This window comes from Suricata suricatta, chromosome 9 (genome assembly GCF_006229205.1).
Source record: "Suricata suricatta isolate VVHF042 chromosome 9, meerkat_22Aug2017_6uvM2_HiC, whole genome shotgun sequence".
In the NCBI taxonomy this organism is placed as follows: Eukaryota; Metazoa; Chordata; class Mammalia; order Carnivora; family Herpestidae; genus Suricata; species Suricata suricatta.
In genome coordinates, this window is record NC_043708.1 from 88,216,666 (window position 1) to 88,233,206 (window position 16,541).

Consider the following 16,541-nt stretch of genomic DNA (forward strand, 5'->3'; position numbering starts at 1 on the left):
TAGAGGGGAAAGCAGGCAAAAATCTCTCTGACCTGGCCACAGCAACTTCTTACTCAACATGTCTCTGGCGGTAAGAGAAACAAAAGCAGAAATGAACTATTAGAATGTAATCAAAATAAAAAGCTTTTGCACAGTGAAGGAAACAACCAGCAAAACTAAAAGGCAACTGACAGAATGGGAGAAGATATTTGCAAACAACCTATCAGATAAAGGGTTAGTACCCAAAATCTATAGGAACTTATCAAACCCAACACCCAGAAACCAAATAATCCAGTGAAGAAATGGGCAAAAGACATGAATAAACATTTCTCCAAAGAAGACATCCAGATAGCTAACAGACATATGAAAAAATGCTCAACATCACTCATCATCAGGGAAATACAAATCAAAATCACAATGAGATGCCATCTCACACCTGTCAGAATGGCTAACATTAACAACTCAGGCAACAACAGATGTTGGCAAGAATGTGGAGAAAGAGGATCTCTTTTGCACTACTGGTAGGAATGCAACCTGGTGCAGCCACTCTGGAAAACACTATGGAGGTTCCTCAAAAAATTAAACATAGACTATCCCGCAACCCAGCAATTGCACTACTAGGTATCTATCCAAGGGTTTCAGGTGTGCTGGGCCCACGCACCCCAACGTTTAAACCAGCAGTACTGACAAGTATGGAGGGGCACCTTGGTGGCTCAGTTGGTTAAGTAGGTGACTTCGGCTCAGTTCATGATCTCATGGTTCATGGGTTTGAGCCCCATGTCGGGCTCTGTGCTGATAGCTCAGAGCCTGGAGCCTGCTTCAGATTCTTGGTCTCCCTCTCTCTGTGCCCCTCCCCCACTCATGCTCTGTTTCTATCTCAGTAATAAACATAAAAAAATTTTTTTAAATAGCTAACGTATGGAAAGAGCCCAAATGTCCATCAGCGAATAAATGGATAAAGAAGGTGTGGTATATATAACAACAGAGTTATTACTTGGCAATCAAAAAGAATGAAATCTTGCCATTTGCAACTATATGGATAGAACTGGAGGGTATTGTGCTAAGCGAAATTAGAGAAAGACAAATATCATATGACTTCACTCATGTGACATATTTAAGACAAAAATACAGCTAAATATAAGGAAAGGGAAGCAAAAATAATATGAAAACAGATAAGGAGACATAACAGAAGAGATTCTTAAATATGGAAAACAAACAGAAGGTTACTGGAGTGGTTGTGGAGGGGGGATGGGCTAAATGGGTAAGGGGCATTAAGGAAATCTACTCCTCAAATCACTGTTGCACTATATGCCAACTTGAATGTAAATTAAAAAATAAATTAAATAAATAAATACAAGAAGTGTTGGTGAGGATGGAGGAAAGGGAACCCTCATGTACTACTGGTGGAAACAGAAATACCATACAATCTAGCAATTCCATTTCCTGGTATTTACCTGAAGTAAACAAAAACAGGAGTTCAAAAAGATATATTCACCCCTAGGTTCACTGCAGTATTATTTATAATAAGCCAAGGAATGGAAACAACCTAAATGCCCATCAATAAATGAATGAATAAAGAAAATAAGAAAGTGATTATGTGTGAAATATTGTATATACTGTGTGTGGCAAATTATTTAGCCATAAATAAGAATGAAATCTTGCCATTTGCAAAACATGGATGGACCCAGTGATTATTATGCTAAGTGAAATAAATCAGAGAAAAACAAATATCATATGATTTCACTTATACATGGAATCTAAAACACAAAACAAATGAATAAAACAAGAAACAGACACATAAATACAGAGAATAAAATTATGGTTGCCAAATGGGAAGAGAGTGGGGATACAGGTGAAATAGGTGAAGGGAATTAAAAGGTACAAACTTCCAGTTATAAAGTAAATCATGAGGATATAAAATACATCATACAGAATATAGTCAATACTACGGTTAATAACTTGAGTGACAGATGGTAACTAAGACTTACCATGAATGTTTCATAATGTATATGAATGTCAAATCACTATGCAATACACCTAAAACCAATCTCATACTGTGTATCAACTACACTTCAATAAAAATAAAAAAGGAATAGAATAAACCAATATGGTTGGGATTCATACCGATTTTATATTCACCCTGGGATTATTTCATGTCATTTTCAAATGTAAAATAAATATATCTATACAAATGTTGAAATCCTAAAATCTTTCATAGCAGTAACTTTTAGTTCAAGATTACTCATTTTATGGGCATCTTAAAACTTACAAACATTTGCTTAAAAACAAACAGCTTCATGTAGTAGGTTTATCTTAAGGCGAACAGGGTCTTAGAAATTTGTTATTTATTCATTAAACAGGGTTTTTTTTCTGAAAGGCCAATAACATAAACAAAAAAACAAAAGCATTTGAGCAGGAAAAAGTGCCTATTAAGAGCACTGTATATGTAAATACAAGAAGCCAAATTTCCAGGCTTATGTATAAACACTATTTGATATAAAAAGAATATATTTACTGTAAAATCACTTTCATATAAACACTAATAGCTGATAGAAATCAAATGCTTTAAGTACAATAAAACTAGCTGTTAAAGAAGGAAGAACTTAAATATCTTTGAAGTGCATGCTCAACCCATCAAGTAATGACAATACTGTATTCAGAACTACAATCAAGAGACTTAAACTATTCAACCTCAATAATGAGACTAAAACTTACTCTCTAAATCTCTTGCTGTGGATTTTGGTTATTGTAGAAGATGCCATCGGACTGCCTATCCCAGAACTAGCTGGAGAGCCTTGTGACACAGGTGTCATACAGTACGGAGAATTCTGACTTGCTGGAGAGAGTGAAGTATCACTGGGCATGCTCAGTCCAGTATCTGTGGAGATGTGGGGTGAAGGGAAAGAATTTAGAAACTTCAAATTCTTGTCTTTTGTATAACTTCCAAATTCTCCAGAAGCTAACGAGTTGGGAATTGTTAATATCACAAACATTTCTCATATACTACAAAAATGAGAAGTCTTCCTATTATCTCTTAAAACATACTCTTAAAAATCAAGTACAGCCTGTTAAGTCTCAACAGGAGAGAGGAGAGAAAGCCCAATGATCTAAAACATGTATTCTTAGAAGATTTAAATTGAAGAACAAAGGTAAAAATTTTTGGACCTCTTTACAGATCATATTACCACCCAACTCCTTCACCTCGATTTTTTCACCTATTTCTTAGAATTACACTTTTTAACTGTCTACAAATTCCCATTGCTGCTGGCAATGATGAATTCTACCTCATTCATTCTTTCCACACACTTCTGATTTCTTCAGACACCACCCCAGTTTCTCTCTCATTTGGTCTTTGCTTCTTTGCTCAGGCAGCCTCATTTTTTAGAAAACATCTCTTGATTTGACTGCCCCCTTCATTTACTGCTTCTTTCCTAAACAGCTAAACTCAGTCCACTAATTAGCAAAGTTACACATGTATCTTATCTCCCTACTGATGATAAGCTTTTTGAAGCAGGACAATCCACTCTTCATTACATTTCTGACCTTCCTACCCCCAACCCAGTTACTAAAATACGCATGATAGGTGTTCAATAAGCACTTGAATGTTGAATTCATCCATTTTTGAATGAATGGATAAACCTAAATACAAAGGCAAAGATATTTAATTGAGAATAAGGGGGAATGCTAGCCAAATATGTCCTAGCTGAACAATCTTTATAAGCAAACTCATTTTTCTAAGCACAATGGAACACTACCAGTTAATATGGTAAATCAGACTTAAAGGTGTTGCAGAAAGGAATACATATATGCCAGCAGAAAAATGGACCTTGCCAGGGATCTCGTTAAATCATTCTTCCACAGTAGTAAAAATATCAGACAGAATGTACAGTTTTGCTGAGGTTCCACTCAAAATGCTATGTGCTAGCTACTGTATGGGACTGTATCTTATTGATCAACTGAATCCTGAACTACAAAAGGCTTTGTAATTCTCTACTCATTGTGGTATATGTATTAATTCATAAAAGCAAGAAAGAAAATCAACAATCCAATGAAAAATAGTCCTGTGAAGAAAATAGCCAATAGTGTTCTAGACATGAAAGAAGACAAAATGAAAAGAACTATGAGTTACAGAGGATACACTGGTGAGATAATTATTAATGTAAACAACAAATTCAAAACTTAAGCTCAAAAATGCCACAGTTCTGCTATATAACACCTGCCCCTTCCCCCTGCTAAGTATCTCCCTACTGAGACATCTTCAAAACAAACTACTCTCAAAAATAAAGAAATTCAGATAAAATATGGAGCATATCCTCCAATCAGGATAATAACTAATGAAGGCTTATCAATTAAAATACTCTGAACCATTCCATGAGAAGGGAGAAAGGGGCAATCTTACCTTCCTGGGAAATAATCTCCTGTGGCAAATCATCAATAAAATCTAAGTGCATTTCTATTGGTTCCTCAGATCCCAAAAGGTTGTGGTCCACAGTTAAACGGCCCTTCTTTTCCTCTCTTTCTTTCAAAATAACCTAAAAGTCATTACCAGTCTTCAATTACTGATCACTCTTTAAGAATGTACTGAATGATTAAAATGTTCACTATTACACAGATATAGTTCACTTAAAAATGAACATGAAGAGTTTGGTTGGCTACATGTTTAGTTGGCTACAAAGAAAGTGACTGGCAAAAATGTAAATGTATTTTTAGGCCTTGTAGTTGAAAAAGATACCCTATGCAAAATAAAGGAAGGCAATTATGCTACATAATGCTACAGATATCAAACCACATCTCCTTCACTCTTTAACTCCTTATTGACAAACTAGAGTTTCCACAAAAATGGATAAAATAACAAGTGTGCAAACAAGGTCATAATTACATTAGATTTACATTTTGCAGTTTTCAATTATTTGGACATGGATTATCTCATTCTGTTCCTCACAATATTGAGTTAGCGCCTGGCTGGCTCAGTTGGTAGAGCATGCAACTCTAGATCTCAGGGTTGTGAGTTCACGCTCTGTGTTGGGTCTAGAGATTATGCCCAAAAAAACTAAAAAAAAAAAATTTTTAAATACTGAGTTAAATAGAACAGATATTATCCCAACTTATATAGATGAAGAAGATATGGGTAAGAAAGGGCTAAAACCATATAAGTTAGTACCAGAATCTAGGGCTTCTTATTCCTACAGTCCAATGTTTTGAACGCTAAATGTTTAACTTCTTTTGTCTTTTTTTTTAAATCTTACAGAAAGAATTCATCTGCCAGGGCTTTAATCAATAAAAAAAGATAATCATGATGCTGATGATATACCCAACTACCAATTAACTAGTCATCATAAAGATGTATACCTATGAACATCTCATAATAATCTGTTGGCTAAAATGCCACAACTACTTTTGCAAAACAGATTTAAATCCTTATTTATCTTGAAAAATAAACATCCCCAGACTGTGGTTTACCTTTTTAAGTGCTGTGGGCCGTTTTAGTTTTGCAATTTCCTTCTCTTTTCCTTTCTTTGCTTTAGAGGAAGTAATGTCCAAAGAATTAAAGGATGTCAAACAGGGCTGACTTTTGGTTAAAGGTTTTCTGTTAGTAGATTCTTTCGTGTGAAAAGAAGCTGCAGTGACCACTAAAAACAAACAAGAACATTAGTTTTACTATTACAGCCAGCACCGCATACTATGAAAATTCTGTAATAATAAATCTACAAGAACATCCTCTTCTTGTGGGAGAATAGACATCATAATAGGAGTAAGAGAGGACCATACAGTATCTCTTAGGTACAATGCTTTTATGCATCTGTTTAACCTCTGTAAGATAAAGATGACAAAGCCAATGCATGTAACTAATTTAGCAATCCAAAGCAGCGACAAATAAATTATTAGGTCTACTCCACAGCAGCAAGCCTCAAGCATAGCGAATCTTTGCAACTGGTCTTCAGGCAGAACCACTCTACCTCTGTGCAATTTCAAAACTTTGTGCCTCTCCTTATTCCTACTGATTCTTACATAATAATCACCCTTATATAGGGGTGCCTGGGTGGCTCAGTCAGTTAAGTGTCTGACTTTAGCTTAGGTCATGATCTCACAGTTCATGAGTTCAAGCCTGGCATCAGGCTCTCTGGTGTCAGCACACAACCCACTTCAGATCCTGTCTCCATCTCCCTCTCTCTGCCATTCCCCCATGTGCATGCTCACTCTCTCTCAAAAATAAACACTAAAAAAAATATTAAAAAACCCATTACCCTTATATGAAATAGTCTGTCACTCCTCTCTTCATTTCTGTCCACCAGGGAAGAGTGATCTTCCCCTTTGGCTGCACTCTCAGTACTATTCAGCAGTTCTTTTACACCTGATGGATACCCTCACCCAGTAGTGGTTACCCAGTCCTTTAGCAGTCCAAGGACTCTAACCTCAATCCTCTTGTTCTAGCAGCAAAGCTCTCCTGTTACTCCCCTGAGAAGCTGCTGTCCAATACAAATGATTGTGCCAGGTACCTGGGTGGCTCAGTTGGTTAAGTATCCAACAATGGCTCAGGTCATGATCTTGCAGTTCAAGAGTTCAAGCCCCACATCAGGCTCTGTGCTGACAACTCAGAGCCTGGAACCTGCTTCAGATTCTATGTCTCCCCCCTCTCTCTCTCTGCCCCTCCCCCACTTGCACTTGCTCACTCTCTCAAAAATACATAACCATTAAAAAAAAAATGGGGGCCCCTAGGTGGCTCAGTCGGTTGAGTGCCTGACTTCAGCTCAGATCATGCATAATCTCACAATTCTTGGGTTAGAGCCCCACATCAGCTCAGAGCCTGGAGCCTGCCTTGGATTCTGTCTCCCTCTCTCTCTGCCCCTCCCCTGCTCATCATCTGTCTCTCTCTCTCTCAAAAATAAATAAATGTTTAAGAAAAAATGAATCAGCACTCCTGTATCTTGTGGATAAATTCCTAGTAGTGCTATTGCTGGGTCACAGGATAGCCCTATTTTAAGTTTTTGAGGAATCTCCATACTGATTTCCAGAGCGGCTGCACCAGTTTGCATTCCCACCAACAGTGCAAGAGGGTTCCCTTTTCTCCACATCCTAGCCAGCATCTGTAGTTTCCTGATCTGTTCATTTTGGCCACTCTGACCGGTGTGAGGTGGTATCTCGGTGTGTTTTTGACTTGTATTTCCATGGTGATGAGTGATGTTGACCATCTTTTCATGTGTCTGAGGGTCATCTGCATGTCTTCTTTGGAAAAGAGTCTATTCATGTCTTCTCCCCATTTCTTCACTGGATTATTTGTTTTTTGGGCATTGGGTTTGGTAAGTTCTTTACAGATTTTGGATACTAATCCTTTATCAGTCTTTTGCAAGTATCTTCTCCCATTCTATCAGTTGCCTTTGTTTGTTTCCTTTGCAGTGCAGAAGCTTTTTATCCTGATGGGGTCCCAACAGTTCATTTTTGCTTTTAATTCCCCTGCCTTTGTAGATATGTCAAGCAAGAAATTGCTGTAGCTGAGGTCAGAGAGATCGTTGCCTGCTTTCTCTTCTAGGGTTTTGATGCTTTCCCGTCTAACGTTTAGGCCTTTCATCCATCTTGAGTTTTTGTGTATGGTGTAAGAAAGTGGTCAGGTTTCATTCTTCTGCATGTTGCTGTCTAGTTCTCCCAGTACCATTTGCTAAAGAAACTGTCTTTTTTCCATTGGATACTCTTTCCTGCTTTGTCAAAGATTAGTTGGCCATACATTTGTGGGTCCAATTCTGGCTTCTCTATTCCATTCCATGCCAATACCATTACCAACTGTGTTGATTATTACTAGAGTCTGGGACTGCCATGCCTCCCACTCTGGTTTTCTTTTACAATATTACTTTGGCTATTTGGTCTTTTGTGGTTCCACACAAATTTTAGGGTTGTTTGTTCTAGCATTGAGAAGAATGCTGGTGCAATTTTGATCGGGACTGCACTGAATATGTAGACTGCTTTGGGTAGTATTGGTATTTTAACAATATTCATTCTTTTAATCCATGAGCATGGAATGTTTTTCTACTTCTTTGTGTCTTCTTCAATTTCCTTCATTATGTTTTCTATAATTTCAAGATACAGATATTTTATGGGTTTGGTTGGGTTTATTCATAGGTATTTTATGGCTCTTGGTGCAATTGTGAATGGGATCACTTTCTTGATTTCTCTTGCTGTTGCTTCATTACTGGTGTATAGAAATACAACTGATTTCTGTACATTGATTTTGTACCCTGAGACTTTGCTGAATTGATGTATCAGTTCCAGCAGCCTTTTGGTGAAGTCTTAGGGGTTTTCCATGTAGTTTCATGTCTGCGAAAAGTGAAAGTTTGACTTCTTTGCCAATTTTTATGCCTTTTAATTTTGTTGTCTGATGCTGATGCTAGGTCTTTTGACAATACGTTTAACAACAGTGGTAAGAATGGACATCCCTGTCATGTTTCTGTTCTCCAGGGGAAAGCTCTCAGTTTTTCCCCAGGGAGGATGATATTAGCTGTGGGCTTTTCACATATGGCTTGTATGATGTCTAGGTATGTTCCTTCTATTCTTTCTTGACAGTTTTTATTAAGAAAACATGCTATATTTTGTCAAGTGCTTTTTTTGTATCTACAGATAGGATCATATGGTTCTTACCCTTTCTTTTATTAATGTGATGCATCACACTGATTGATTTGCGAATATTTAACTGGCCCTGCAGCCCAGGAATGAAACCCACATGATCATGGTAAATAATTCTTTTTATATGCTGTTGGATTCAATTTGCTAGTATCTTGTTGAGAATTTTGCATCCATACTCATCAAGGATATTGGTCTGTAATTCTCCTTTATTGTGGGGTCTCTGTCTGGTTTGGGAATCAAGGTAACGCTGGCTTCATAGAATGAGTCCAGAAGTTTTCCTTATGTTTCTGTTTTTGGAACAGCTTGAGAAGGACAGGTATTAATTCTATTTTAAACATCTTGTAGAATTCCCCTGGGAACCCATCTGGCCCAGGACTCTTATTTGTTAGGAGATTTTTTGATAACTGATTCACTTTCTTAACTAGTTATGGGACTGTTCAAATTTTCTATTTCTTGCTGTTTTTTGGTTTTGTGTGTGTGTGTGCAGGAATTTGTCCATTTCCTCCAGGTTGTCCAGTATGTTGGCATATAAATTTTCATAGTCTTGTCTAATGATTGCTTGTATTTGAGGGATTGGTTGTGATAAATCCATTTTCATTCGTGATTTTATCTATTTGGGTCCTCTCTTTTTTCTTTTTGAGAAGTCTGGCTAGGGGGTTATCAATTTTTTTTTTCCCCCGAAAAACCAGTTTTTAGTTTCATTGATCTGTTCTACTAGTTTTTTGGATTTTATATTGTTTATTTCTGCTCTGATCTTTATTATTTCTCTTCTTCTGCTGGCCATGGGGTTTCTTTGTTGATCTGCTTCTAGTTCCTTTACATGTGCTATTAGATTCTATATTTGGGATTTTTCTTGTTTCTTGAGATAGCCCTGGATTGCAATGTATTTTCCTCTTAGGACTGCCTTTGCTGCATCCCAAAGGATTTGGATTATTGTGTTTTCATTTTCATTTGTTTCCATATATTTTTAAATTTCTTCTTTAACTGCCTGGCTGACCCATTCATTCTTTAGTAGGATGTTCTTCAACCTCCATGCATTTGGAGGTTTTCCAAAAATGTTTATAGCAGCACTTTCAATAACAGCCAAATTCTGGAAAGAGCCTAAATGTCCATCAACTGATGAGTGGATAAAGAAGATATGGTTTATATATACAATGGAATACTACTTGGCAGTAAGAACGAAATCATGCCTTTGCAGCAACATGGATGGAACTAGAAGGTATTATGCAGAGTAAAAAAAGACAGAAAAAGACAGAAATCTTGTTTTCACTCAAACATGGATCTTGAGAAACTTAACAGAAGACCATGAAGGAAGGGAAGGGGGAAAAATAGTTACAAACAGAGAAGGAGTGAGGCAAAACATAAAAGACTCTTAAATACAGAGAACAATCTAAGGGTTGATGGCGGGTGGGGGAGAGGGGAAAATGGGTGATGGGCATTGAGGAGGGCACTTGTTGGGATGAGCACTGGGTGTTGTATGTAAGCAATGAACCACGGGAATCTACCTCAAAAACCAAGAGCACAATTTACGCAGTGCATGTTAGCCAATTTGACAATAAATTATAGTTTTTAAAAATTTAAATGTATATATGCCAGAGCAGAGGCAGCAGGCATCCTAATTCCTGTTCACTGCATTTTACCACCTCTCCTCTTAATCCCATCTCAGGGGGCACCTGGATGGCTCAGTTGGTCAAGCTTCTGACTCTTGATTTCAGTTCAGGTCATGACCTCATGGTTTCATGAGTTCAAGTGCCACGTCTGGCCCCGAGCTGACAGCGCAGGGCCTGCTTGAGATTCTCCCTCTCTCTCTCTCTCTGCCCCTCCCCTACTCACACTCTCTGTTTCTCAAAAATAAATAATATATAAAAAGCTTTAAAAAAGAAATCCCATCTCAGGATTAATTTCTCAAGGATCTTGCTCTATCCCATTTCCATTTCATCTTTCAAGGTCTTCTTTGACCCCCAACTCTTTTCTCTTACTCCCAACAAGAAGCTAAAATCTTCTGTATATATAAGAAAGAAAAACAAAAAACAGACAAACCAACAAAACCATTCCCCTGACTAGCTACCCCTCACTCTAAAGTACTATCACTCCCCTTTCCTTCCTTACTAAACTTCTCAGTAGTCTGCTTTATCAGTTATTTACACTGATGTGGATGCTATCTAGTTGTCGATGAGTGACGTGATGAGCTTAGGATCATCCTATGTGTCCATCTTCCCCAGAGGTCCTGAAGAATCTGCTTTCTCCTCAGCACTTCCCTAATCATTACAGTCTGGTCTCTGCCCTATCCATGTGCTCACAAATGCTATTGTCAAGATCACAGAAAAGCATGCAATCACTGCATCTAATTCTTCTCTTCGCTGTCCTTTAAATCTGAGCATTCCACAACACTTTATCCTTGAATATATTCTTCCTAACTTTTCTTTCCCCTAACAACTTTATGTATTCCCATAGCTACACATCCATTTCTTTTTGAAACTCACTGACTTCTAACCTAAGCTGCATGTATAACTCCATGTTAAATAGGCACCATCAGCATATCCCTAACTAGCATTTCAAATTCAACAGGGCTGGATTCTGTTCTTCCCAACAAAAATTCTTCTTCCATCATCCCTGTTTGATATCATTATAATCACCAAAAGCCTCCAACTAGGAGAGTTTGGAGTCCTCTTTGACATGTTTCTACATTCCATCAGCAACAAGACAAACAAACAAACACACACTATCAATTCCTCATAATCTTCTGACATATTGACAATAGTCTCTTTTCTTGGACTCCCCAAGAAAGTCCATTTTTTTGCAATCAATACTTTCCAATTTAAACACTGGTGACAGGTTAAAGGTTAATCTCCTTTCCATCTGACAAGAACTGTACTCTCCCTTCAAAGCCCGATCCAAATGTTATCATATGTGAAGTGATTTATAACATCCTCCCCATAACTCTCTGTTGACATAAATCACTCTTCTCTTCTGCAAGTTCATAAAAACTTTGCTGGTATGCTTACTAAGGCACTGCTCTTTATTATTTATTTGTGTAGGTCTTTCTCCCCAACTAGATTATGCACTTTTTAACCACAGGTTAAAATTCCAAAGTCCTTGACATGCTTTCCAGCTAAATATTTACAGCTGTATAAATTAAGATTTGCTAAATAAATCAGTTATAACAATGAAGCCATCAGAAGCATCACAGGTTAACAATGTCTTCTCCACAGTAATTAGTTAACATTTATTGAGTAATTACTACCCAGACACTCTTTTGACCACTTTACATGTGCCATCTCATTTATTCTTCAAGACAACCTCGGACTAGGTACTGTCATTACCTCCATGTTAATGCCAGGAAATAACCTACCAAGATCATACACAGAAGAACAGATTTAGAACCTAGGCGGCTAAACTCCAAAGTCCCTGCTTGTCACCATGAGGCCGTACTGCCTCCAGAACACTGCTAATCCTCAGTTCCCCTGCTACAGTCCTTTACTCTTCCATGAGATGTAACTGCCTCTCTCCTCAACTGAATAACATGCAACTCAAAAGCTTAGTACACATTCAATATTATTTTTACTAACAGTTACTTACAGCTAAAGTTTATACTGGACAAGTAACTAGCTACAGATTTAAATGTTTTGCACACAGAATTCAAGTTATACTTTGTTAATTATCTTTTTCTCAAAAGACAGACCCTTTACATAGGAAAATAAGAAACAAAATATTCAATTCTGCCTCTTAATATCTGCTTTTTGTTGGTTCCTTTCCCTTTCCCTTATCTTACTTCCCTCTCTCTACAACTAAGGCTATGAAAATAAATGAGGGAGAGCAAAAAAACTGCTAAACTTTAAATCTGATAAGGTTTGCTAAGATATACATTACTACTTCAGCAGAAAGCCAAATTATTCCTATTCTCTCTCTCTCTCTCTTACACACACACACACACACCTTGATCAAAACTCCAGTTTCCCATTATCCAACTTAAAAGCTATAAAGCCAAACTAGTTGTGATTTTTATTTCAACCTCTGAGATGAAAAACATTAGTTGGTTCACAATTACACCAACTGACATTTGAAGAAAGGCCCGAAGGACCTGAAAGAACAAACCACCACTGATATACAAGGGAAGAGAATTCTGGGGAAAGGAAATAGTTAAGCACAAAGATACTGAGCTAGGAGCATGTTGGGTGTGTCTGTGGGACAGCAAGGGGGCTGACTGGCTGCGTGCCGGAGAGAGTGGTGATGGAGGCAAAAAGATCACAGCATCAGCTAAGATACAGCTTTAGTCAGGACTTGAGCTTTACTCCAAGGGAGATCAAGAGCTTTTGGAGGGTTGTGAGTAGTGGAGTGATATAATCCTGTTTATATTTTTAAGAGATCACTCTTTTCGAAATAGACCACAGTTAGCAGGAAAGAAAGGTGGGTAACAGGAGGCTCCGACCAGGCAGTACGCTGACGAGGCGGCAAGGGTAACACGAGAGGAGCTGGTGAGAAGACTCTGGATTTTTTAGACATACATAAATTAACAACGTTCAAAACATATGACCAAATTCCTCAAATAATGACATCACCTGTATATGACAGAGGCCTGGTGTTAGTAATCTGCCGTGCTTTCATCGCCTGTTGCTGTTTTTCCAGAGCTGCTAACATGTCCCCCAAATCTAGCTGCACAGGTGTTTTATTCTTTTTTCCAGCTGCCTTTGATAAAGCTTCCTGCAAAGTAACATGAAAACATTTTTTCTGTGTGATAGCAGGAAAGTGTGGCAATTAATATTGGTCTTTCTGCCCCTAAATCTACCAATTACATTTGTTCAGAAAAATGAATAAATACCTGAAGTTTTTTTTGCTCCATACTTATTTCTGAATATTCTTGAGCTGTGGCAAGGGCTGCTGCTAAAGCTTTCTTCTTCTGACTTTTTGCACGTTTAGGAACAGAAGTTGTAATGGGTATTGGAGTCTGAACTATATTGATTGGTGAATTTTCAGGTAAATCATCCAACTAAGATAAGCAGATAAAAACACTGTTAGTGATTCCACACAAGTCTACCTTAAGGAAAGACAATCCAGAATGTGGGGTGTCCTCTAGTATAACTGGACCGGACTCTTTGAAAATTCAATGTCATAAAGAACACAGTAAGATGATGTGATCATTCCAGACTGGAAAATAATAAGAAACAAAACAGCTTAATGCAAATGGTGATGCTTGTCTGGATCCTGGCCTGAAAATAAAATAACTCCCAAGTAAGTAGTTTTCCAACATGGGAAATGGACTGTATGCCATATGATCATTTAATTAATGGTGTTGTCTTATCTGTACTAGAACCATGGATCTCACAGAAAGTGCCTGTCCTGGCAATGCTGAAAATCAATATTAAGTACTAAATACACGGTCTCGTGTCTACCATGCTGTCCTACATGTATTTGTATTAATCCATAATACTTCTTTTCAACATAGCCATAGTTCACAAGATGTGCAAATGCTTTGCTTATCTTTTTAAAAAGGTCACTTACTACTTTTGAAGAAAGTTTCTGTTGAATAGTATCATCTTTAGCATTTCCATTCTCGTTTAGCTCTCGAAATCCATCTTCATCCTGAAATAGTTTCACATGTTAAGTAAAAGTAATTCAAAGCAATAAACTCTAAAGAAAAACATTTTACAACGCTGAAGAGTAATAAAAAATGGGAGAGTTCATTTTTTTAATTCTAAAAGTAAACTATTTAAAGTCAGTCTTAAAAAGGAAATCTCATTTCTCATGTTACAATACAGCTAATTTCATTATTCAACAATGGGGGCACTTGTCCACCCTTTGGATTTCTGTATCTACTATACGATTTTTATTAATTCTACTTTAAAAATTTTTTATTGATGTTTTGAGAGAGAGAGCACATGTGCATGTGAGCAGGGGAAGGGCAGAAGCAGAGGCAGAGAGAGAGAGAGAAATAAGAGAAAGAGAGACAGAGAATATATCTCAAGCAGGCTCTGCACTTATCAGAGTCCAATGTAGGGCTCGATCTCACGAACTGTGAGATTATGACCTGAGCCCAAATCAAGAGTCGGACACTTAACCGACTGAGCCACCCAGGCGCCCCTAATTAATTCTACTCTTAAAATGGGTAGGTAATTGGAAAGAAATTCCAAAAGGATTTTATCACATGTCAGATAATCTGGAAAATATTTTCAACAGATGGCTTAATATGAATTTGGTAAATATAGTCCCTGTCCTGCAATACTACACATACCTGTCAATAAGGTTAAAAAGCTAAGAAAAAATTTTTAAAACCTTATTCAAAGTAATTTTTTCACCAACATCCTCCTTTACAGTGAAAATTATATCTAATACCTTTAAATATAAGGATGTAACCAATTATATGGTAAAAGGCAAATAATAAATCGGTCACATAAACTGTTCTTCCTAACTGAGTAATAGAGATGTACTCTCAAGTCCTTTAGGTCAATCACTAAGCTTATCTAACATATTACTCATCTCGAGCCTCTGGGCTCAAGCACATTTTACAGTTTAATTTCCATCTATTGACCCATTTTATAGAAACTCTGATCCAACAATGAGTTATTCAAATGAGTTACCAGGGATGCTGCTCCCCTCGCTGATACCACCAAATTCTACTCATTCTTTAAAATCTGTCCCAAAGGTTATCTTTACCCTACCACAAACTCAAATGACTTGTCCCTCCCTTCAATTCCAACCACACCCAAGCAAGTATTAGTGTGTATGCATCTACATTTCTCTACAGCAACCTCCCTAAGGCTACTGTGTTTACTCAATGTATCACTCATACACTTTGTTTTACACATGTAACAGGCCTCCAATAATAGCCATATAGATGAATAAACATTAAAAATATGGCACAAACTTTCTGCCTACTAGAGAAGTAAAATAGCTTTGTTCTTCTCTAAGATTCTCCTGGTTGGCAGCACAAATTAACTAGACTAAACCATTCAAATCTGAAAAAGAGACTAAACAATAATAAAAATTAGGGAGAAAGTTTCATGGTAGTTCAGATCAAGTTCTACCTCTACATGTTACCTCAAAATAAATACTCAAAACGAAAGTTATAAAGATAAACATTAATGAAGTTAACATTAGACTAACTATATATATCCATGATAAAAATGAATCAGTACTTCCAGGTAATTTATAATCTAGTATCAGAATCACATGTTAAAGTATAAAAAGCACTTATCATAATGTAAGAAAATTAATTTCTTAATGGGAACATGTTATAACAGTTTATAAACAGAGCGTAAAAAAATACCTCAAAATATAAAGACTCAGAATTTGAGTCGCCTCTATGAGATTGACTGGTGTTTAACTGCTTATTATCTTGTCTCTTTTGCAAATTCTGTCTTCTTTCTGAAGAAGTACTATGTCCTCGGCATCTGAATCCAACCTAAGTAAGCCCCAGAAAGAAAAATATGTCTTATTATTTTAAGTGAACGTTTACCTGATATATAACATACAGAGAAGTACACAAACGTAAATAACTCAATGAACTTTCATAAAGTGCACAATTTATTATAAAATTTATATAATTTATTTTGACAAATAAGATCTTTTTAAGGAAAATATAAAAATGTGATTAGTTAGCTTCTCCCACACATGAACACTTATCGGCTTTACTCATAACAGCTAAACACTAGAAACAATCCAGACATCCTTAATCTGGAGAACAGTTAAACTTACTGTGGTACGTCCACACTACAAAACAGTACTCAGCCACCAAAAGGAGCAAACTATTGATGTACTCAACAATCTGGACAAATCTCCAGAGAATCATACAAGTGAAAAAGTCAACCCCAAAAAGGACTGTATGAGTTCATTTATAAACATTCTTGAAATGACAAGTTATAGGGCGTGGGGAACAGTTCAGGGGTTAACAAGAGGCTGGCAGGGAAAGGAGAGCAGTGTGGCTACAAAAAGGAAAAGTATGAGGGATCCTT

The 16,541-nt window shown here is 37.1% G+C and overlaps 1 protein-coding gene and 1 long non-coding RNA gene across 2 annotated transcripts in view; one reads left to right on the forward strand and one right to left on the reverse strand.

Annotated features, from left to right (window-relative positions):
• LOC115301504 overlaps positions 1-5,447 on the forward strand; it is a 33,933-nt gene extending 28,486 nt beyond the window's left edge. Inside the window, exon 6 of the long non-coding RNA XR_003913140.1 lies at positions 5,228-5,447. This is a non-coding gene — a long non-coding RNA (uncharacterized LOC115301504). The remainder of the gene's footprint in view (positions 1-5,227) is intronic.
• SECISBP2L (SECIS binding protein 2 like) overlaps positions 1-16,541 on the reverse strand; it is a 65,730-nt gene that overhangs the window by 25,458 nt on the left and 23,731 nt on the right. The window contains exons 8-14 of the mRNA XM_029951418.1: positions 15,857-15,991; positions 14,092-14,172; positions 13,412-13,579; positions 13,152-13,293; positions 5,440-5,609; positions 4,379-4,511; positions 2,695-2,857 (exon numbers count right to left, since the gene is read on the reverse strand). Of these exons, the coding sequence (XP_029807278.1) occupies positions 2,695-2,857; positions 4,379-4,511; positions 5,440-5,609; positions 13,152-13,293; positions 13,412-13,579; positions 14,092-14,172; positions 15,857-15,991 (992 nt within the window). The remainder of the gene's footprint in view (positions 1-2,694; positions 2,858-4,378; positions 4,512-5,439; positions 5,610-13,151; positions 13,294-13,411; positions 13,580-14,091; positions 14,173-15,856; positions 15,992-16,541) is intronic.